The sequence below is a fragment of the Balaenoptera acutorostrata genome, chromosome 3 (assembly GCF_949987535.1).
Source record: "Balaenoptera acutorostrata chromosome 3, mBalAcu1.1, whole genome shotgun sequence".
Taxonomy (NCBI): Eukaryota; Metazoa; Chordata; class Mammalia; order Artiodactyla; family Balaenopteridae; genus Balaenoptera; species Balaenoptera acutorostrata.
In genome coordinates, this window is record NC_080066.1 from 143,431,987 (window position 1) to 143,454,135 (window position 22,149).

General features: G+C 38.6%; 1 protein-coding gene across 8 annotated transcripts in view; it reads left to right on the plus strand.

Moving 5' to 3' along the window:
* SYNE2 (spectrin repeat containing nuclear envelope protein 2) overlaps nt 1-22,149 on the plus strand; it is a 317,434-nt gene that overhangs the window by 116,647 nt on the left and 178,638 nt on the right. For all 8 annotated transcript variants that reach the window (XM_057542105.1, XM_057542104.1, XM_007192976.3 and 5 more), the window contains exons 20-32: nt 1,165-1,323; nt 1,956-2,129; nt 4,962-5,096; nt 7,475-7,633; nt 10,652-10,863; nt 11,002-11,092; nt 11,922-12,040; nt 12,569-12,695; nt 14,175-14,332; nt 15,153-15,300; nt 15,979-16,589; nt 18,960-19,139; nt 21,032-21,182. In XM_057542105.1, coding sequence (XP_057398088.1) covers nt 1,165-1,323; nt 1,956-2,129; nt 4,962-5,096; nt 7,475-7,633; nt 10,652-10,863; nt 11,002-11,092; nt 11,922-12,040; nt 12,569-12,695; nt 14,175-14,332; nt 15,153-15,300; nt 15,979-16,589; nt 18,960-19,139; nt 21,032-21,182 — 2,424 coding nt within the window. The remainder of the gene's footprint in view (nt 1-1,164; nt 1,324-1,955; nt 2,130-4,961; nt 5,097-7,474; nt 7,634-10,651; nt 10,864-11,001; nt 11,093-11,921; nt 12,041-12,568; nt 12,696-14,174; nt 14,333-15,152; nt 15,301-15,978; nt 16,590-18,959; nt 19,140-21,031; nt 21,183-22,149) is intronic.

Here is a 22,149-nt window from a genome sequence, read left to right on the forward strand (position 1 = left end):
AATGTGTGCATGATTGATTAAATGACAGTTAAGGGAGGAATGGGGAAGAAGAGGAACTTTTTCTTTATGTGTTGTATACCTCTCCATTCTTTGAGTTTTTGACAGGAGCTTTTGTTACTTTTATGATTCAAAATAGAAAAAATTGAAGTTACAAATGAATGAGCTAAGTTTAGAACATTTAAATAATGTCTAAAAGTATAAAGAGGAAAATAAAAATCACCATAGTTCCACTGCTCTAAGATAGATAAGATCAACATTTACATAGTTGATATCACACAATATAATTTCTATTTTATCATACCCATGCCACCTCTGAGTTGTAATTAAAAATTTTTTTTGTTAATTTGATAACTGAAAAGTGGTAACTCATTATTTTAATTTGTACTTATTTGATTACATGTAAGATTGAACTGTCTTTCATATATTCATTAGCCATTTGTTTCTGTGAATTATATCTGTTTTTGTATTTTCTGAATTATCTTTGGGATCTTAGTATTTTTCTTACTGAATTTATAAGCTCTCTGAATCATGACCCATTTTCATTTGTGTGGCATATATTTTTACCAAGTTGTTGACTTTTAAGTTGTTTGTTTTATTTCACATAGAAAATTTTTGTATTTATTTAGTCATTTCTGTCTCTTATGCCTAAAAAGGCCCTCCACACCCAGGGAGCAGATCCATTTTCATGGATAATTTCTTCTTTTCTAGCTTCATATTTTGTATATAATTTTCTAATTCATCTGAAATTTATTTTTGGTATGTTGTATAAAGCATGGTTCTAAAAAGATGTTTTCCAATAGCCATTTTCTCCAATAACATTTATTGAACTCCCTTCTGACTGATTAGACTTACAACAATCTCTTTTTAAGGTTTATTACTACTCTCTCAACTTATTTTCTCTCTATTGGCATTGTATTTCTTCTAGTCTTTATTTTATTGAAGTGCTTATTATATTAAAAAAATCTATAAAAGACTGTTGCTCAGAATCTGATTATAAATATAAAATTTCAAAATGAATGTTTAAAATAACATTTTTTAGACTATAAATTTGCCTCATTTTGGATTAATAGTTAACTTTTTATGATTTCCTGATGAGATTGTTAGGGTTAATGTTTAACATAATCCGAATATTTATTGTGATCTCACTTTAATTTGTTTTAATAGCATCTTATTGCCAAAGGCTCTATGTATGAAGAGCTTGTGTCTAGAACTGAAGACACTTTACAAATGGATGTGCAAAATGTTTCAAGCCAGGAGTCTCTTCAGCATGTGATCACAGCTGGGCTTCAAGCAAAGATTCAAGAAACTAAAGAGAAAGTCCAGGTCTCTCTTTATTTTTTTTTATTATTATTTTTTTAAAATTATTTTTATTATATATTTATTTATTTATTTTTGGCTGTGTTGGGTCTTCGTTTCTGTGCGAGGGCTTTCTCTAGTTGTGGCAAGCGGGGGCCACTCTTCATTGCGGTGCGCGGGCCTCTCATTATCGTGGCCTCTCTTGTTGCGGAGCACAGGCTCCAGACGCGCAGGCTCAGCAGCTGTGGCTCACGGGCCCAGCTGCTCCGCGGCATGTGGGATCTTCCCAGACCAGGGCTCGAACCCGTGTCCCCTGCATTGGCAGGCAGATTCTCAACCACTGCGCCACCAGGGAAGCCCCAGGTCTCTCTTTAATATTCCCTATTTAGTAAATTTAGTCTTTAAAACTGAGTGGTCAGTGAGAGGGCTGGGAAGAGGGGGGGATTGCCTTGTAGTTTGGAAATGTTTTGTAAAATATTAATTTTGCCTTATATTTTATTTCTTTATTATTTAGAGCATGTTGGAAAATATCAGTATAATAAATAGGATGTTCTTATGTCTAGTGGGAAAATATGAGTTGCTACTCAAAGAAAATATTTATTAACTTATGAGTTTTCTAAGAAGTTGGGCTAAGTGTTGAGAATTTTTTGTCATCACAGATCAATATGGTAAAATTAGTAGCAGTGTTGAAGAACTCAGCTGATGTTTCCCCAGACCTGGATGTCAGGCTGAAGGTGGAAGAATCACAGAAGGAACTTGAATCATACATTACAAGGGCTGAAGAATTACTTGGCCAAAGAGAGAGCCAGAGAGGACTAATTTCAAAATACAAGGTACGGCTCTTTCGACCATCAAATGTAGGACATTTATCATTAGTAGATATAAATCTACCTCATTTGAAATCAAGATGGTTCCATCACTGTAATTATAACAAAGTTATCGTAACTTTAAAAAATTTCCAAGTTTTATACATTGTTCCCCAGAAACTCTTAAAAATAAACAAACAAAGTTTTTTTTAAATTCACATTTTACTGTATGAATGAACTCAGTGGTATAGTGTAAAAAGCACGGCTGACTTCTATGACATTGAGCAAGAATCTAATTTCTCTGGCTTTTTTAATCAAATAAAATGGACATAATAATTCTAGTCCTATCCAGCTGCCAATAAATGAAAATAAGGTATGTGAAGAAACTTTGAGTGGTTAAAATTCCCCAAATGTAAAATAAAACCTTTATTATTAAAATGCTTTGGTAAAAGCTACTTATGAACATATGCTTATCAGCAGTTAAAGATCCAATAGTGTTTTGTATGGAGACAGTTTTAGGTTGACTTTTCATGGTCTGATAGGCAGCTTAAGATGTATCGAAATCAATAGGTACAAACTACTGTGTATAAAATAAATAAGCTCCAAGGATATATTGTACAGCACAGAAAATATAGCTATTATTTTATAACTTTAAATGGAGTGTAATCCATAAAAGCATCAAATCATTATGTTGTACACCTGAAATTAATATAATATTGTAAATCAATTATACTTAAAAAAGAAAGATGTGTCCAAAGCAGACTCACTATTAACTAACACTGGAGGTACTTAGGGATATGAAATAAGAGTAAAACAAGATCTCTACCCTTGGAGGTTGGACAGGTAGAGAAATATGTGTTCTTTCCTTCATTCATTTATTCAGCATTTAACAAGTTTATTGAACATTTAAAATGAGCTAGGCATTTTGGGGGAGATAAAGATGAAGTAAATCCAGAACAGTAATAGACTAACAGACATAGAAAACAAACTATGGTTACCAAAGGGGATAGTGGTGGGGTATGGGGGGAGAGATAAATTAGGAATTTGGGATTAACATATACACATTAAGTATATATAAAATAATCAACAAGGTCCTATTGTATAGCACAGGGAATTCTACTCAATATCTTGTAATAACCTATAATGGAAAAGAATCTGAAAAAGAATATATATATATATGTATATTACTTTGCTGTACACTTGAAACTAACCCAGCATTGTAAATTAGCTATACTTCAATTAAAAAAAAAAAAGATGAAGTAAATCAATACTGCCAGCGCTACTGTGCACAGTTTTTTCAGGAAAAGGAGCTCCTACAGGAGCCTCTCTTCATTCTCCTTGTGGTCTCCTTCTCTTGTCTGGGCTCAACCCTCTTCTGGCTTTCTGGACTGTTAACCGTATTGGACCCTAATATCAGGTATTTCAGCATTGCTTTTCCCACAGCCATCTTATGCTGCTTGCACCTTGCCGGCCAGCAGCTTTGACCAATTCCCACTGTCTTTTTTCCTCTCTTCTACTCCCATATGCTGAGAGTGCTGAACTAAACTTAAGAGTCAGTTGGTCTTTTAAGTAATCACTAGGCTGAATTTCAAAAGGACAGATACGGTCAGCTGAGGAAAGAGGGAAGAAAAAGAAAAAGCAGAGGCCGCAGGCCCCTCCTCTAGCAGAGAGAGGAGTTACAGTGTCCGGTTTTGCACCATTTTCCTCTCCCTGACCATCTTCCTTTTGGAATCTGAGGCCAGGGATTTCCACCCTTTTGTCTCTGGCATTTAGTGAAGTAGATCCATTTTCACAGCAGAAGCAGAATCCCTGCCCTGCCAGGTACTGCCCTGAGACCCCCTGGGACTCCTGGGACACGTGGGTGGTAGGAGCCCCCTTCCTGCACACAGGACTGGCATGTCTTCCCTGGCCGTAAATCTAGCAATCCTCACAGAGGCTTTGGAAGGAGGTTCCTGGGCGCTCAGGTTGTACCTTTTCTGCAGGAGACCCATAATAAATATGTAATAAGTATATGAATGACTTCCCACCCTGCTTAATTGCCTTCTCCCCCACAATTACTTTCATCTTCTTGTCTCTTATAGATTTTTCTGCCCTTTCACAGACCCCAGACTATTTTTGTTCTGTCATTTGATAGTTACCTAAGCCAGGTTTCTGTTCTTATAGAGTATTGCCAGGTAATAGTCTATTAAGGGTAGGTAAGTGTGAAGTAAGGGACGAACACATTCCTGGGAAGGCAGACCCCATCCCCATCTCCTGCTGTTCCTTCCCTGGGATGGGACTGCAATTATGGTTGGCCCTGGGCAAAACTTTGAAGTCCATGATAAGGGGATGTTGCCTTCTTGCAGTATAAAATGCTTATGCACAATATTAAATATTTGCTATCTTAACCCTACTATAAATTGTATCTTATTGCAACACTGATCTCTAATACAAGCTGGTATACTCTTAATATTGTATTACTTATGAAGTGTGGTCGTCTGCTCAATACTTAAGAATTTTAGAGGATACTTTGCCAGTGGCTCATAATAAGCCTTTCAGTAAGCCTTTTAAATATTTATCAAAGGGGTACCAAAAACCATGTTGAATATCTTAAGGAAGTCTTTATCCTGGCCTCAAATGTGTAACTACATTTGAATAATGAATATTTTGCAATTCTTTTCAAAAGAATTCAAGGGATACAAAAGGGAGATCAACCTCAATCTACAAAGAGAAGTCTCCCCTAAATCTTCAAATAGTCTTCATGGAGTCCTTTCCTGGTTCTACATGTTAAAGACTCTAAAATTCTACCTGTTAAATTAGCTTTGAGGATGTGGCAGTAGAATAAGGCTTTCATGTTCTTGTTTGTGGTTTTATTTTTAGGAAGCACTAATAATTTTTAATACTAAAAGTCTGGCCAAGTATTTGAAAGCTGTTGAAGAATTGAAAAATAATGTAACTGAGGATGTAAAGCTGTCTTTGGAAGAAAAGAGTAGAGATATCTGTGCCAAGTGGGAGGTAAGAACATGCATATGTGTCTGGAGCTTATGCTTATAGATCTGACCCTGGACCTGTTTGTCATCAGAGTCATCTTTGGTGGTCCCTTGTCTGCCCCGTATCACGGAGGGCTGATCACTGTAGGCTGTGGTTCTCAGGCCCGGCATCAGCTGGCTTCTGTCTGTGTTCATCCAATGACAGCAGTGTTTGGAGATTAAAGGGTGATTGGAAGGTGGAAAAGGAAGAGTCCAATGGCTTTCTTTCCCTTTCTCTCTTGCACAGTGTCTCTGGCAGCTGTGTCTCCCCCTGGCTGCAGGTTCCATGGATCCAGCTTCTGATGCGTGACCATTCTGCCTGGGCTCTGCTGAAGCCTCCAGCCTAGGGTGGTAGCAGCTTTCTGCCGATGCTAATCTCTGGATTACCTTACCGTCCCCTCTTTGGCTTTCATCTCTTATAATCGATTCCCTGCATTTATTTATTTATTTATTTATTTATTTATTTTTAGTGTGTTAGCATCTGCTTTATAACAAAGTGAATCTGTTATACATATACAATATGTTCCCATTTCTCTTCCCTCTTGCATCTCCCTCCCTCCCACCCTCCCCATCCCACCCCTCTAGGTGGTCACAAAGCACCGAGCTGATCTCCCTGTGCTATGCGGCTGCTTCCCACTAGCTATCTATTTTACATTTGGTAGTGTATATATGCCCATGACACTCTCTCACCCTGTCACATCTCACCCCACCCCCTCCCCATATCCTCAAGTCCATTCTCTAGTAGGTCTGTGTCTTTATTCCCGTCTTGCCACTAGGTTCTTCATGGCCTTTTTTTTTTTCCCTTAGATTCCATATATATGTGTTAGCATACTGTATTTGTTTTTCTCTTTCTGACTTACTTCACTCTGTATGACAGACTCTAACTCCATCCACCTCATTACAAATACCTCCATTTCATTTCTTTTTATGGCTGAGTAATATTCCATTGTATATATGTGCCACATCTTCTTTATCCATTCATCTGTCGATGGACATTTAGGTTGCTTCCATGTCCTGGCTATTGTAAATAGAGCTGCAATGAACATTTTGGTACATGACTCTTTTTGACCTATGGTTTTCTCAGGGTATATGCCCAGTAGTGGGATTGCTGGGTCGTATGGTAGTTCTATTTGTAGTTTTTTTTTTTTTTTTTTTTGTCCTACCCGCACCCACCTCCCGGGTCCCCCAGGTCGGCTATACCTCCTAGCCGCTATTTGTAGTTTTTTAAGGAACCTCCATACTGTTCTCCATAGTGGCTGTATCAATTTACATTCCCACCAACAGTGCAAGAGTGTTCCCTTTCCTCCACACCCTCTCCAGCATTTATTGTTTCTAGATTTTTTGATGATGGCCATTCTGACCGGTGTGAGATGATATCTCATTGTAGTTTTGATTTGCATTTCTCTAATGACGATTCCCTGCATTTAATTCCCTCTGAGTTAAATATTTAATGTTTTCTGGTTTCCTGGTTGGATCCTGACTAAGATAACTTATTGACACATATAAACATATAGAGTTTCATGGAAAATAGGTATAGGCTTTGGTGGCTGACAGACCTGGATCCAGCAGCTATGACCTTGGGCAAGTTGCTTACTGGGAGCTTCAGTGATAAGATGGGAATAATTCCACCTACTTGGCAAGATTGTTGCAAGGATTTATATAAAGCACCTGCCACAGAGACTGTGTTTAGTAAATGGTATTTAGCATTAAGTGTGTGCATGTGTGTGTGTGAATATATGGAGAGAGAGAATAAGGTAATATAATTGAATATCTACTGTTAAAGACCTTCTTAAAACACATTTTAAAATAAACTTTTAGAACAATTTTAGATTTACAAAATTATTACAAAGGTAATACAGAGAGTTCCAATATACCCATGACCAGTTTCCCCTGTTATTAACATCTTACATTAATATGGTACCTTTGTCACAATTAAAGGACTAATATTGATAGATTATTAACTGAAGTTTATACTTTATTCATATTTCCACAGTTTTCCCCTAATGTCCTTTTACATCTGTTCTGGAATCCCATTCAGGCTACACATTGTAGTTACTTGATATTTCTCCATAGGCTTAGATATGTGTTTTGTAATATTTTCTCCCAGTCTGCAGCTTGTCTTTTAATTCTAACAGTGTCTTTCACAGCTAAAACACATTTTTAGTTATTAGAAAGAAAAAAAAAATATGTTTCTGGTATATTTTAAAACATCCTCCCCAAAGATACATGGATGAATCACAAGTTCACATAAGCTCTGTTTCTATCCTTTGTTACAACAAATATTTTTGTGTTTCTAATGGAAATCTTTTCAGTATATCCTATTATGGTTAATACGTGCCTTTGGTTTTTTTTTTTTCTTGGCAGTCGCTTCATCATGAACTGTCTTTGTATATTCAACAACTAAAAATAGACATTGAAAAAGAAAAACTTAGTGACAATATTGCAAAACTCGAAAAACAAATAAATAAAGAAAAGAAACTAATTCGCAGAGGAAGGACCAAGGGTCTCATCAAGGAACATGAGGTAAAAACCTGTTCCCATTCAAATTTTGTTATCATTGTGGGGTTTATCTTAAATGGTTTAGTATGCCCTTAGCTAGGGTTAAATCTGCTCTGAAAATTACTTCAGCCCTTTTGTCCCCTGGGGATCATCCCTTCTGCAGTTCAAGCTCTAACTAGAGCCCGTGCTTCTTGTTTTTTGGAAGTGAGAAAAATTCAGAATTGAGTTAATATTTCTTCTTTATATATCTCAGTGGCCCCTGTCCTGAGATTCTGGTTACAAGATGTGTCACCAGCTATTGAAGTTCCCATAGTTACTTTTGTAAGGTCGGTGTCCTCAGAAACACGGCTTTTGTGAAAGATACCAAATCAGGATATAAACCAGCCGGGGCAAATCTAATGGTCTCTTTTTGGTCCTCATCCTGTTTGATTGCTTCTGCGTATTTGACAGTCCTGACCCCTCTTTTCATTTCTTTTAAACTTTCTACTGCTGTGGCTCTCTCGATACCAATCTCTCTTGCTTTTTCTTATTTTATTATTTTGGGGGGAGGCCTTCTTTTTAGTGTCCTTCACTAATTTTCCTTTTTTATTGTGTTACCCTGATGTCTTAGTTTTGGGGTCTCAGTTTTTGGCCAATTTTGTGCTTGCTCCAGGTAGATGTATGCACTTGGGCGTTTTAACTGCCCTCTCTACAGTGATAGCACCTCTCATTATCTCCAGCCTAGTCCTTTCCCCTGAGTACCAGGTTGTGTTTCTAACCAAGAAGTAGATATCACCAGTGTTCCTCAGAGACCTCCACTTCAGCATGTCCAAAACCAACCAATAATATCTCCTCTTGAACGTTTCTTCCTCTTATGAATCCTGGTTATGAAAGGCATTGCCATCTCAGAACTCCCTCCCCCCTCCCCCTTTCCTTCTCACTCAGCCTTAGTGTAGTCGGTTGCCAGCTCCCATCTGTTACTCTTCAGAAGAGCTGCTTCTTTTCCTTCCTTTCCACCAGTGTTGCCACTTCCCTTAACCTGGGGTCATTTTCTCAGTATGATGGTGGTTGCACTGTCTTCCAGCCCCATCACCAGAGTGATCCCTTTGAACCACAAATCTTTTGTCACTGGTTCACCATTACTCCCGGGACATCTCCAAATGCCTCAGAAGGCCACACAAGGCCCTTCACGTGTGGCCCCAGGACACGCCTTCAGCACCCCTCCAGCCATGTCCTTTCAGAACTTCTGGAGCTTTTCTTTTCTCGGCTGCTCCTTCCGCTAGGCATGACCTCTCTCCCCTTTTACTTGGAAGGACTCGTACGTGTTCTTTCCACCTCTAGCTCAGATGGCCCATCCATGTGAAGGAGACTTTCTCTGACTCCTTAAGGCAGGTAGTGGCCCTGTCAGAGCACTTTTTAGATGCACATGGGAGCCTTCACAAGAGCATGATGACCCAAAGAAGTGACCAGAGCAGGAATCTTTTATACCTTTTAGACAAAGAAACAATACATTTGTGAAGAATTGGCAAGACAAAGGAGTTTGGGCTAGGGGTAGTAAAAAGGTGAAGAAGGAACTAGGAAGATAAGGGTTAGGGTACAGGGTTTGTTTGCAGATTCTTTTGGTCCCATCTCTGGGCTGATAGAAACTCTGTCTCCAGTAAAAGAAACTTTATTTCTTGCCTTTAGGCAGAAAAGGGGAAATCTTTTCTGTTTCGTTTTTCTTTTTTTTGGCCACGTTGCGTGGCTTGCAGGATCTTAGTTCCCTGACCAGGGATTGAACCTGGGCCCCAGCAGTGAAAGTGCCAAGTCCTAACCACTGGACTGCCAAGGAATTCCCTCTGTGTTTACTGCTTCTTAATTGCCTTCAGTTCAAAATTATTTTCACGTCCTAAACCATAATGGAAAAGAATATGAAAAAGAATGTATATATATGTTTAACTGAATCACTTGGCTATACAGCAGAAACTAACACAACATTGTAAATCAACCATACTTCAATTTAAAAAAATAATTTTCACATCAAAGAGGCATATGTTGGGTTGACGTGTTCTGGTTTCCTTCACTACATCACTGGGCTGTGGCGAATCCCTTTAGGGCTGACTGCTCGTCTTTGTTTTCAGTGCCCATTCCCACACCAGGCACACAGTGGACGGGCTTATAAAAGAAAGTGTTGGGGTTTTTTTTGGTTTTTTTCCTTTTTTTAAAAACATCTTTATTGGAGTATAATTGCTTTACAATGGTATGTTAGTTTCTGCTTTATAACAAAGTGAATCAGCTATACATATACATATATCCCCATATCTCCTCCCTCTTGCATCTCCCTCCCACCCTCCCTATCCCACCCCTCCCTATCCCACCCCTCTAGGTGGTCACAAAGCACCGAACTGATCTCCCTGTGCTATGCAGCTGCTTCCCACTAGCTATCTATTTTACATTTGGTAGTATATATATGTCCATGCCACTCTCTCACTTTGTCCCAGCTTACCCTTCCCCCTCCCTGTGTCCTCAAGTCCATTCTCTATGTCTGCATCTTTATTCCTGTCCTGCCCCTAGGTTTTTCAGAACCTATTTTTTTTTTTTTTTTTTAGTTTCCATATATATGTGTTAGCATACGGTATTTCTTTTTCTCTTTCTGACTTACTTCACTCTGTATGACAGACTCTAGGTCCATCCACCTCACTACAAATAACTCCATTTCATTTCTTTTTATGGCTGAGTAACATTCCATTGTATATATGTACCACATCTTTATCCATTCATCTGTTGATGGACACTTAGGTTGCTTCCATGTCCTGGCTATTGTAAATAGTGCTGCGATGAACATTGTGGTACATGACTTTTTTGAATTATGGTTTTCTCAGGGTATATGCCCAGTAGTGGGATTGCTGGGTCGTATGGTAGTTCTATTTTTAGTTTTTTAAGGAACCTCCATACTGTTCTCCATAGTGGCTGTATCAATTGAAAGTGTTGTTAAAGTCACACACACGTGTTAGTTTCTAATCCTCATGGACTAATCACGTAAACTCATTTGAAACACATTTCCTGCTTTATTTCCTCAATCAGGCCTGCTTTTCAGAGGAAGGCAGCCTGTACCAGCTTGATCACCACGTGGATGTCCTGCGGGAGCTGTGTGAAGAGCTGACTTCACAGAAGAGTCAGCAAGAAGTGAGGAGAGCGCTCAGAGATTACGAACAGAAGATAGAAAGGCTTCGGAAATGTGCTTCCGAGATTCATATGACGCTGCAACCCACGGCGGGAGGCACGTCGAAACACAAGTTAGTGCCTCGTAAGAATGTCAGGGAGAAATGAGATAAACCCTCTCTCGAAATCAAATGACACTGAGTATTATCCATTCTCTTCTAGGCTTTGTTTTTCTCCCTGTATTTGAATATGCAATTTTGATTCCTTCCTAGGGGTACCGCGGACACGTCTGAGAATGGAGGCGGGAGCGCCCTCAGCAAGGTGCCATCTGCAAAATCAGACAATCTGCCATCAGCGGAAAAGGTGTTGAATTTGGATAATGGATTTTAGAAGTAAACCCAATGAAAAAAGCCAGGTGTACAATAATCCACTTCTCATTGAGTGTTGCATTTAATTATCTGATTGTTTCCATCAGCTGAGAATTCCCACTTAAGTGATACAAGGAAGATTGCTTTTCAAAGAATTAGAATACAACAAACCAAAGCTATGGCAAGCATCACTTAATCTTCCTCTGAGGATACCAGCAGTGCTTTCCAAAAGAGACCATTTTGAACCATTATGAATGCACGCTGTCTGCGTGTTACGATTGAGAGCACAAGAGGCTGAGCTTAAACTGCACAGATGCTTCAGTGTCATTGCCATGAACTAGTTCATTTGTCATTTGTCTTCTTCTCATTAAAATGTCTTTTACTTTCCTTGGGAATTGGATTTTCTAAATTCTTAAATTCTAGGAAAGTGGGGATTTGCTGTATGTCACAGGCCAGACTGCCTGTCAGAAGGGGTAGGGAAGGAACAAGGTGTATTTTTTTTCAGAGGTCTGCTCCTGCATGCTAGGCTTCTGTCTGCCTTGGACCATGGCTATGTGGTCACAGGCAGAAACAGCACTTAGGGGCTGGGAGAACTCCTTTATCCTGCTGACATACCAATTAGAAGGTGAGAATCAGTCTAGTAAATCTCCTCTGTCCTATGGAAAGACCTTTCTCTGAGCTGAGAAACTTTAAATAAATTGTATTATCTCCTGGTTTGGGGTATAAAGAATCAGTGATATCCCTTTGTATCACAAAATGTTTATCTTTTCCAGACAATTAAGTATATTGAAGATAATATGTTTACTATTTGTGTATTTGCTTAGGCAATGGAATCGATTAAGGATTTTAGCCTGGAATCCAAGTTAAAGCCTCAACAGGAGGAAAGTGTTATGGAGAAATATGAAAAGGATCACAGTGCATCTATAAATAGTTTACTAGAGAGGTAAACTTTTTTTTTTTTTTTGAGAGGTAAACTTTTAAAAAAAGATTTTTTTAATTGAAATACAGTTGATTTACAATGTTGTGTTAGTTTCAGGTGTACAGCAAAGTGATTCAGTTATACACACACACACACATATATATGTATATATATGATGTATGTATGTATGTATATATCCTTTTTCAGATTCTATTCCCTTATAGATTATTACAAAATATTGAGTATAGTTCTCTGTGCTATACAGTAGGTCCTTGCTGGTTATCTATTTTATGTATAGTATTGTGTATATGTTAAGGAGAGGTAAACTCTTTTAAACAACTAGAAAATCCAGCAAATATCTTTCATCAGTGCAAACGTTGTACTTTAATAAGTAAGTTTTTATTTTCCTTTAGTCATAATTTTTGCATGTGATCCAGTAACTTAAGCAGAAATTCTCTGGGATTTCCTCATGGACAACTGACAGTAATTTAAAAAAATTTTTTTTAGTCTTATTTTTAAAATTAAGTAACATTGCATTTAATTTTTTTCCAGGTATGATACACACAGAGACAATCTTGAACTACACCTGCAAAACAGCATTGTCAGGATTATTTCTGATTTCTCTAGTGACAAGGAAAGGAGTAGTGTTTGTCTACAGGATAAACTGGCAGATCTACAGGTAAATACTGAAAATATTACTAGAGGAGTTTTATCTTTTATTAGAAAATAATACCGCCATAAGTATAGACTTCACCATTTTTGTTGTGGTCTCACATGCTAGATGTTTCTGAAGAACTCTCTGTCACCGGATTTCAGAAAGACACCCAAACCCAGGAAAGAGTATGTTCGGGGTGCTAATTTATTGCTCATGCTCTAAGTTGATATTCTATGTATTGTGGCTTGCAGAAGTTTAGATTGTGTTTGGGATGGGGATGAAGGCTTCAGATGAATTGGTTGAAACAATGTGTTTGAAGACGATTTCAGCCAACACAGCTTCTGGTTTGCTCCAAAATTAACAATATGTGAAAAACCAGCGACTCCGAATTTTTGTTTCAGTCATCTATCATCTTAACCAAATTGTCGCATTATCTGTCTGATGTTGGGTAATAAGAAAGGGGGAGGTCGTGGACGGAGTTTTCTCTGTGCGTGATGGATGATCTTGTGGAGAACCATCAGAGGGAGTACTGCATTTGACTCAGGAGCTGCAGAAAAAACAATCTAGTGATGGGCACACCAATCGTTAAGTTCTACAAATAAGTATCTTCCTTATTTTGAAGATAATCTGTGCATTGCAGTACAACACCGTCATATGCTTGGATGTGCATTAGAGTGAACCCTTACAGAAAGCCCATCAGGTGGAGAAAAGGTCACGGGTGCTTCCTACAATGCCCTCTCATATTTTCTAGTTATCTTCCTTTCATGATGCCAGTTCCTGAATCACACTTTACCAAATGGCTCTTCTCTATTTTCCATCTGAATAAGCAAAATTCATGTGTTAAAAATCTCTGTTGTTCAAGTAATGGATGTAGCACATTTTCATCACAATTAAGAAGCTGTCTTGAGACCTTACTCCTGTGACTGAATAATAAGTTGGTTAGAAAAACTATACGAATCCTTGGGGAAAGTGAAGAACAAATTATACTGATGAGCACTCAGATTCTATAGCAGTGCCTTTTTTAAAAAAAAAGAACCAAGATAAGGAGTTGGAATAGTATAGAATTTTAGATGTTTAACTATAAATTATAAATTAATTTTATTCACTTCTCATTTGATAGAAATGATTTTGGTTCATTGCAATTTTAGTTTAAGGAGAAAAAAAAAGACTAGAGAAAATAGAATATCTAATAGAATATGTTCTTATATCTCTGTGTATCTTTCTGAATTGTATTCTGTGTATCTAACTTCAGGGAAAGGCATTTGGATTCCTTTGAAAGCCATGTTGCTGATTCCCTTGATTTCATTCAGTGGATTCTCTGAGAGCACAGTTAATAGCATTGCTCTCTGAAGGATAGTTTACTTGTAAAATATCTTTTCAAATGTATTTTCATGTGAAACTTTGTGTTTGTGCCCACAATTGTAAATGTCTCATTTTGTAAGAACAGAATAATTGTGCCTATTAACCCATTCATTGAAAAATTAATTTACATGTTTCATCCAGGTCTTAAAAAATGAAACTGATGCTTGCTGGAAAGAGTTTGAAGTCACTTCACTGAAGTTAGAAGAGCTGGAAAGTGACATTAGGAAGCCTTTTCTAGTTAAGGCAAGAGATAAATTAAAGGAGAAAGAAAGAGAGCTTCAGATGACTCTTAATACCAGGTATAATGCTGGGATCTATTAACCATGAGCTTACTAAATTTACTAAATTTTAAGAGAGGCTAATATTATACTAAGTATGTTATTTTATTTAGTTGTCACAACAACCATAAGAGAAGCTGATGAGGAAACTGCTGCTGGGGGAGGTTAAATCACATAACCAAGCCATACTACTGGCCAGAGACTTAAGTGGAACTTAAAGTCTGTTGAGTTCCAAAGGCCATGCTCTTCCCACTGTCTCCCCTTGAGCATGAATTTAGCCACGTCACGTAACTTCTCTGGGCCTTGATTTCCTCATTTTTAGAATGAGAGTGCTATTGTTATCCCTTTACATAGGATGTGTACCCCCAGCACATCTCCCCATTTTACATAGGAGGAAACTGAGGCTCAGAGTCTATATGTTATTTATCCAGGGTCATACATTTCAACTTATTATTGGCCTAGACTTTGAATCCTAGTATATTTCCACTAATAAAATAATTAGTATGCATAATGAATTTCTTTGTCATCAAGGCAAGGTTCAATTACATTTAGTATTTTGTATTTCAAAAGAGAGAGAAAAGCTTAGTATGCTTTACAACAGTTTTCCATTTAGCGCAGTATCAGTTAAATTATCGAGAGTACTTGGATATAGCAAACAACTCATTCTTTGCCATTGTGGATCACTGGGTTTGGGTTTTAATGTGATGATCTATACACATCATTGTATGTATTTTTATTGAATAATTATTTTCTGTTCTTGGTTAAATAATGGCATTAATATGTTTTATAAGATATCTTTCTGCTGTGTTTTCCCCTCATGTCTGATTTATTTTTCACCCAGAATGGAGTCCTTGGAGTCTGCGCTGCATATTGTGTTACCTGTGGAGAAGGAGTTGCTCCTTCTCTGTGACTCAGACCTGCTCCTCTGTGAAATGGTCATTCAAGAATTTAATCTCACTGATGCTGATGACATTTATCGAAATCTGAGGGTAAATATAAATTCTCACAGTGTATTTATAGAATAAACAGTTCTTCGGAGATTTATACATGTTTATGCTTTTTTTAAAATTATACATCCATAGTATTTATTTCAAATATAAGCCATGGCAGAAAAATCTTCAATAATTTAGACTTGTTATTTATTTCTCAACTCTTTAATTCCTTGCCAATTTGGAAGTATCAATAGGTACCATAGAGTAAATAATGACATATTTTCTTTGAATTAAAAATGAAGGCTTGCTTATGAATGCCTTCTCCAATGACTGAAATCCTAATTTTCTCTCTGTACTAGACTAAGATGCTTAAATTGTCATATTCTACAGTTTACTTATTCCAAATCTCATCTTAAAAATATGTTTTTTTATTTTTCAAATTATAAACAGATGTCTCAATAGTTCAACCTGTAATTATTTTCATTGAATCAATAGATTTATATACCTCTTTTCTTTTGGGGATCTATATATCAGGAAGGGTATCAGATAATGAAAGAGCTGGGCCATCTGATTATTTGTAATTAAAGTGTTCCTTCTGTCAAAACTGTCAGACTTGGTTAAACTGAGAAGCAGTTTTCTTGATCAAATCTAGTGACATAATTTGAGGTTAGTTTCTGCTATGCAATTTTTCTTTTTTCTGCCTCAGTCTTTCAGCTTTTCTTACCTTTATTTTAGAATATCCAAGATTCCATAGTAAAACAGATTGAAATATGTAATCATTTGGAACAGTCAGGCAACTTTGCATTAAAGGAATTAAACCCGCTTGACCTGCATGCAGCACAGAATATTATCCTGAAACACAGAACACAACTCGAAGAAATGAACCACAGAGTCCAGAGGAGTAAAGATACCCTCAAAGTTCTGGAAGATTTTTTGGCTTCTCTGAGAGGAGCTGAACTCTCTGGTGAGCTCCTTATAGACCTTTCAGCCTCAGGTTCACAGGTGGTACCAGGAAATACTTTGACGGTGGAAAATAAAGAGGGAAGAATTCATCAGATGAAAGATAAGGCCAGACATTTGGACGAACGTTTGAAGGTGCTCGGTATAAGCATTAAAGATGCTGAACGGGGTGAAAACACCTCCTGTGAAAAACTTCTGAATGCTTTGTCCAGAAGCTTATCTGAGACACATGGCTCTGGCAGACAGGAGAAACTCACTGAAGAAGATGAATTATTAGAGACTTGTATTTTCAAAAATAATGAACTCCTGAAAAATATTCAAGATGTACACAATCAAATCAGCAAAATAGGCCTGAAAGATCCGACCGTTCCAGCTGTAAAACAACGGTAGGTATCGTTTTCGTCCATTTCCATGCAAGATGACGATTTTCTGTTTTTTCCTTTTCCCAAATATCTATTAGGTGAAACAAATGCTTCCTGTGTCTTTCTACTTCTGTGCCATCCCCCTCTATTCAGGGTTCAGCGTTCTTTTTTGTAGGCTTTTTCAAACAAGCTTTCTTTTTGTTGAGATTGTGCCTTTACAAAGTGTTATATAATTTTTTCCTTTGAAGTCTTCATTCTTATGGACAGAGGAAGAGTACAATAAGATATGTGTGAAGTCCATGAGTTGCTTCAAAGTCTCTTTGCTGCTGTTTATTTATTATGGAGTTCTCCTGATGGGGGAAGACCTGGGAAACTCTACACATTTGATAATAGAGAACAAGTGGTGGAAGATGCACATACCACGCCTCGTCCCTACTTCTTCCTTCATTATTTGGTCCTCTCCCCTCCTCCCGGCAGGATTAGATGAGGACTGAGCTTAAGAGGTAGACTAAGGTTAGTGTTGATTCTGGAGACTCAGCAGAACTGGGGTTACCTGAGGTTCGCAGCCATCTGTACGAGTGCTGCTATTGTCATTGTGGCATTCAGCGTCGGCCTCCAGGTCCTGAAAATGAAAATGTTAGCAAGAGTTAGCAAAAGAGTCACTTTTGTGAGCCCCCCTCCCCCTTCTAAATCTCACCCACTTTCCATCTCTTCTGCCCACTTCTAATCCCTCAGGCTCAGTGCTCTCCTGAGGCTGTTTAGCTGATTAAGCTCTTCCCTCTGAAATTTCCCTGAGCCCTCCGTCTCAATGGGACTTCCATTTCAACAGCGCTCCAGTTCTTCATGAGGTGTGGAACTGGTTTAGTTATTAATTTGATTGTTAATGCATTTATTATAGATTTATAAATAATTAGGAATAAATTAACTTATTAATTTATAAATGAAAACTATACTTTGATAGATAGTGAATTGCTTTAATTTTTAATTGAGTTACTAATAGAATAAGCCAGGCACTGTTTTAGGTCCTGGGAATACAGCAGTTAACAAAACAGACAAAAATTCTTACCCTTGGTAGAGCTTATTATCTAGTGGGACGAGGAAGACATGCAGTATGTTTGATGGTGATAAAGACCATGGAGAAAGAGTAAGTAGAGAAGGAAGAGGTGGTTACAATTCACACAGGGTCAGCAGGCACAGTTTTACAGAGAAGGTGACGTGTGAGCCAGGTGGGATGAGCGACAAGCCAAGTGACAACCTGGAGGAAGAGCCTCCCAGGCTGAGGGGCTATAGGTACAAAGGGCAGGTGTGGGACTGGGCCTGGCATGTTTGAGGAGAGACGAGGAGGTGAGCAGGTTAGCAGGGAGGGGGTCACAGGGGTCACGGGCAGGATGGAGCTTAGCTCCTGTAGGGAACTGTGGGCCATGTGTTGACTTTGGTTTCTTTGTTGAGTGACATGGGAAGTCATTGGAGGCTTCTGAGCAGAGGGAAATGATTTGGTTTTCATTGTAACAGGCTGGCGTGTTGAGAATAGACTGTTAAGACTCAAGGCAAGACTCAGGAAGTCTAGTTTGACCTATAGCAATAATCCAGGTGAGGAACGATGGTGGCACGGAACAGTGGTGAGGTGGCAAAAAATATTAAGATTCTGTATGTATTTTGAAAGTAGAGTCCACAAGGTTTGTTGACACACTGGACATGGGGTATAAAAGAAAGATTGGAGTTACCGTTAACTGGGATGATGAAGACAAGTTTATCAGGCATTGAATGAAAGATCAGGTGTGCTCAGTTTTAGACACAATAGGTTCAAAATATTTATTGGATGTTCAAGTAGCACTGTCAATAAGACTGTTAAAAATAGGTGGCATCAGATGTCAGGAGAGAGGTCTGGGTGAGGTATACATCTGAGAGTCATCAACATTTTAGAATGCTGTTTAAAGCCATGAGATGGATAAGATTACCATGCTGCGCTTCCCTGGTGGCGCAGTGGTTGAGAATCTGCCTGCCAATGCAGGGGACATGGGTTTGAGCCCTGGTCTGGGAAGATCCCACGTGCCGCGGAGCAACTAGGCCCGTGAGCCACAGCTACTGAGCCTGCGCGACTGGAGCTTGTGCTCCGCAACAAGAGAGGCTGCGATAGTGAGAGGCCCGCACACCGCGATGAAGAGTGGCCCCCGCTTGCCGCAACTAGAGAAAGCCCTCGCACAGAAATGAAGGCCCAACACAGCCAAAAAAAAAAAAAAAAAAAATATATATATATATATACATATATAAATAAATTAAAAAAAAAAACCTCATGAGGACAAATTAAAGTTAGTGTGCTCCCACAAATTACCCATATTTGTGTTGAATCAAATCACCTAATTGGCCATTAAATTTTTCTCTCTCATAATCAAGGAAAAAATCGTTACTCAGACTGGATAAGGATCTAGATGAATGTGAAGAAGAGAAGAAACACTTGCAAGAAATGGTGAATTCTCTTCCACAATTCAAAGACGGCAGAGAGAAAGCTCTGAGTCAACAGTGCCAAGGCACAGCACTCTTGTGGGAGAATACAAAAGCTTCGGTCACTGAATGGTAAGGAAAAAAATTCCTCCCAAATCTGAAAAATTGTCTGTGGCACAATTAACTTTTTGAAATTTGTATGTTGAAAACACATTCCCATGGGCCTCAAAGAGAGGCCAACTTAAGGGTTTCACGCTCGAAGCTCACTGGGCCAACGTCTGGGGCAAGACCTGGAATCCTAGATTATGGACAAATGCCTTTAAGAGGTTGTCTAAGAGGGAGGACAAATACATAGTGTATTTATAATTATTATTGCCCCACCTATATTAGTTTTCTATTGCTCCTATAATAAATGACCACAAATGTCGTGGCTTAAAATCGGCACAAACTTATCTTACAGTCTGGAGGTCGGAAATCCTAAAATGAAACTGCATTCCTTTCTGGACTCTGTGGGAGAGAATCCGTTTCCTTGCCTTTTCCATCCTCGAGAGGCCACCTACTCCATTCCTGGGCTTGTGTCCCCTTCTTCCATCTTTAAGTCCAGCAGTGCAGCATCTTCAAATCTCAATCTCTCTCTGTCTTTCTGTCTCATCTCTGCTTTTGTTATCACATCTCCTTCAGACTCTGACCCTCGTGCCTCCCTCTTATAAGGGCCCTTGTGATTATCTTGCACCCATTCAGGTAATCCAGGATAATGTCTCTATTTTAAGATCCTTAATTTAGTCACATCTGTAAAGTCCCTTTTGCTATGTAAGGTAACATATTCACAGGACCCAGGGATTAGGACGTGGACATCTTTGGGAGTTGGGGGCTTATCCTACCACACTCCAGTTAAATGGCAGATGTTGCCAGTCAGTTACTGCCATCTTTCCTACAGAACCTGGACAAGGCTCAGAAGTTTTCTTAATTCTGTGGCAGCCCTTACCTATCAGTCCTGGTTGGCGATTCGGCTGAAGAGTCTCCATCCCTGCCTTCTTCCTTTACTCTCTGCCTGGGGGTAGGAGTAGTTGAGAGGGCTGACCCCTACAGGCTGTACCACCCAAGCCAAGGGTTCCAGTTGGGTTAGGAAGTGGGAGGTACTAGTATGAGATTAGTAACCAAGAAGCGAGAGAAGTCGGGGTGGTCTTAACCCCCTCCCTTTTCAGCAAGTGGTTCCAGCAGCTCCTACTGACACCTCTTTGGCTTAGGGCACTTTCCCTCTTTCCCCTTGAGCCCAGGTGCTGTACCTATTTTTGGAAGGGTTAGTCTCTGGGTGTCTCAGCTCCTTGGTGGTTTCCCTTAACTTTACTATCAGTGGTCCTTTCACCACAGAACTCCATCTGTGGAGTTCCTGCTTCCTACTGGAACCTGAGTATACAGTAGTCAAGATGAAGTCTGTCTGTGGATTTGATCTAGTCTACCCTTTGATTTTACAGAGGAAAGAACTGAGGTCCAAAGAGCCTCAAGTAACTTATCTAAGGTCGCATGACTAATTAGTGCCCAACCATAACTAGAAACCAGGTGTCGTAGCTGCCACATCGTCTGTACTAAACTTTTTTTTAAAAGGGCTAAATCTAGAATGAGTTGAAATAGACATACTTGAATCATACTGAATTAACACTGAAGCAATCTCTAAGAATAATGCTGGGGAGGCATTGTTTTCCAAGTTATCTTTTAGTTAATGATGAAATTGAGGTGCTGATTCCTTATGATTACGAATCCTGTGTTTCTTTCCAGAGCTTACATCTGGTGACTTTTTAATATTGACCTGGTGAAGATAGTAATCCAGTGATTATTTATACCATCCATTTGTCAAATAAATATATATGCCATCATTCTTAGGTTAAATTGTAAAACAATATTATAAACCATGTCTAGAGGAAAAATCCTTCTATAACTTATTAGTCATTACTGTAGGATACTTACAAAGAGAAAGAATGGTTTTGTTATTTTCAGAAATTTAGCTGTTTTACTTTTTTTCATAGCCTTGACCAATGTGAAAGAGTTTTGGAGCTCTTAAAACAATATCAGAATTTTAAAAGTGTCCTGACAACTTTGATTCAAAAAGAAGAGAATATCATCTCCCTCCAGGCTTCCTACATGGGAAAGGAGAACTTGAAGAAAAGGATAGCAGAGGTGAGTCCAAATTCCAAAGGAAACTTTACATAGCAGCCTCGCTTGCAAGCCTACAATAGAGAGGATATTATCAATGGAGTCACTTTCGAAACTTAGTTTAGAAGAAGTTACTAGTGACTTTGTTTTACCAGGTATCTAAGAATTTATTGAATTTATCCCCGGGGCTTGAAAAAAAAATTGGTCCCCAGGTTAATGCTGGGTTGCATCTGTTTGGGTTTTGATACTGATGGTGTGGTTCTTTTGGAGTCTGGGGTTGCCCCTGCCGCTACCTCTGAAAGGTTGGAACAGTTTGTGCACTGACTTTCCACATAAAAAAAAAACCCCTGAGGCTTCATTGCAACCTTGAGAGAAAGAAGGTACTAGGAAAATCCCGTCTGTTGTTAGTGGATAAAGGAAAAATTATGTTTTTATTTCTTCCCTTTTATTTCTTCTTAAAGATGTGTGAGCTTATCTCCAAGTTGCTCCGTCTATGTTCATAGCCTCGCCGATAACAGCTTCATAGTTTAAGAAGAATAACACTTTTGGACACTAGATGTCATTATTTTCTATGATTTTATGTGGTTATCAACCAGAGTGGCAGAAGAATGGAATAGTTAGAAAAGGATACACTACACTGTATTACTGTACACCAGAAAGTTGCTTTTCCTCTTGGTTTTATGAGTACTCTATGCTAAAGTGCTGTCAAAATATCAGAGGCATTGGTGAAATATCATCTACTTGATACACCTGGTTGTTAGAAAGCAATTTTATTAAAGTTCCCGGTGGCTGAGCACAGCATCAGTGAGGCTTATATACAGACATACCTCATCTTATCACACTTTGCTTTATTGTGTCTTTTACAAATGGAAAGGTTTGTGGCAACCCTTTGTAGAGCAAGTCTGTCGGTACCATTTTTCCAACAGCATTTTCTCACTTTGCGTCTCTATGTCACATTTGGGGAGTTCTTGCAGTATCTCAAACCCTCCAC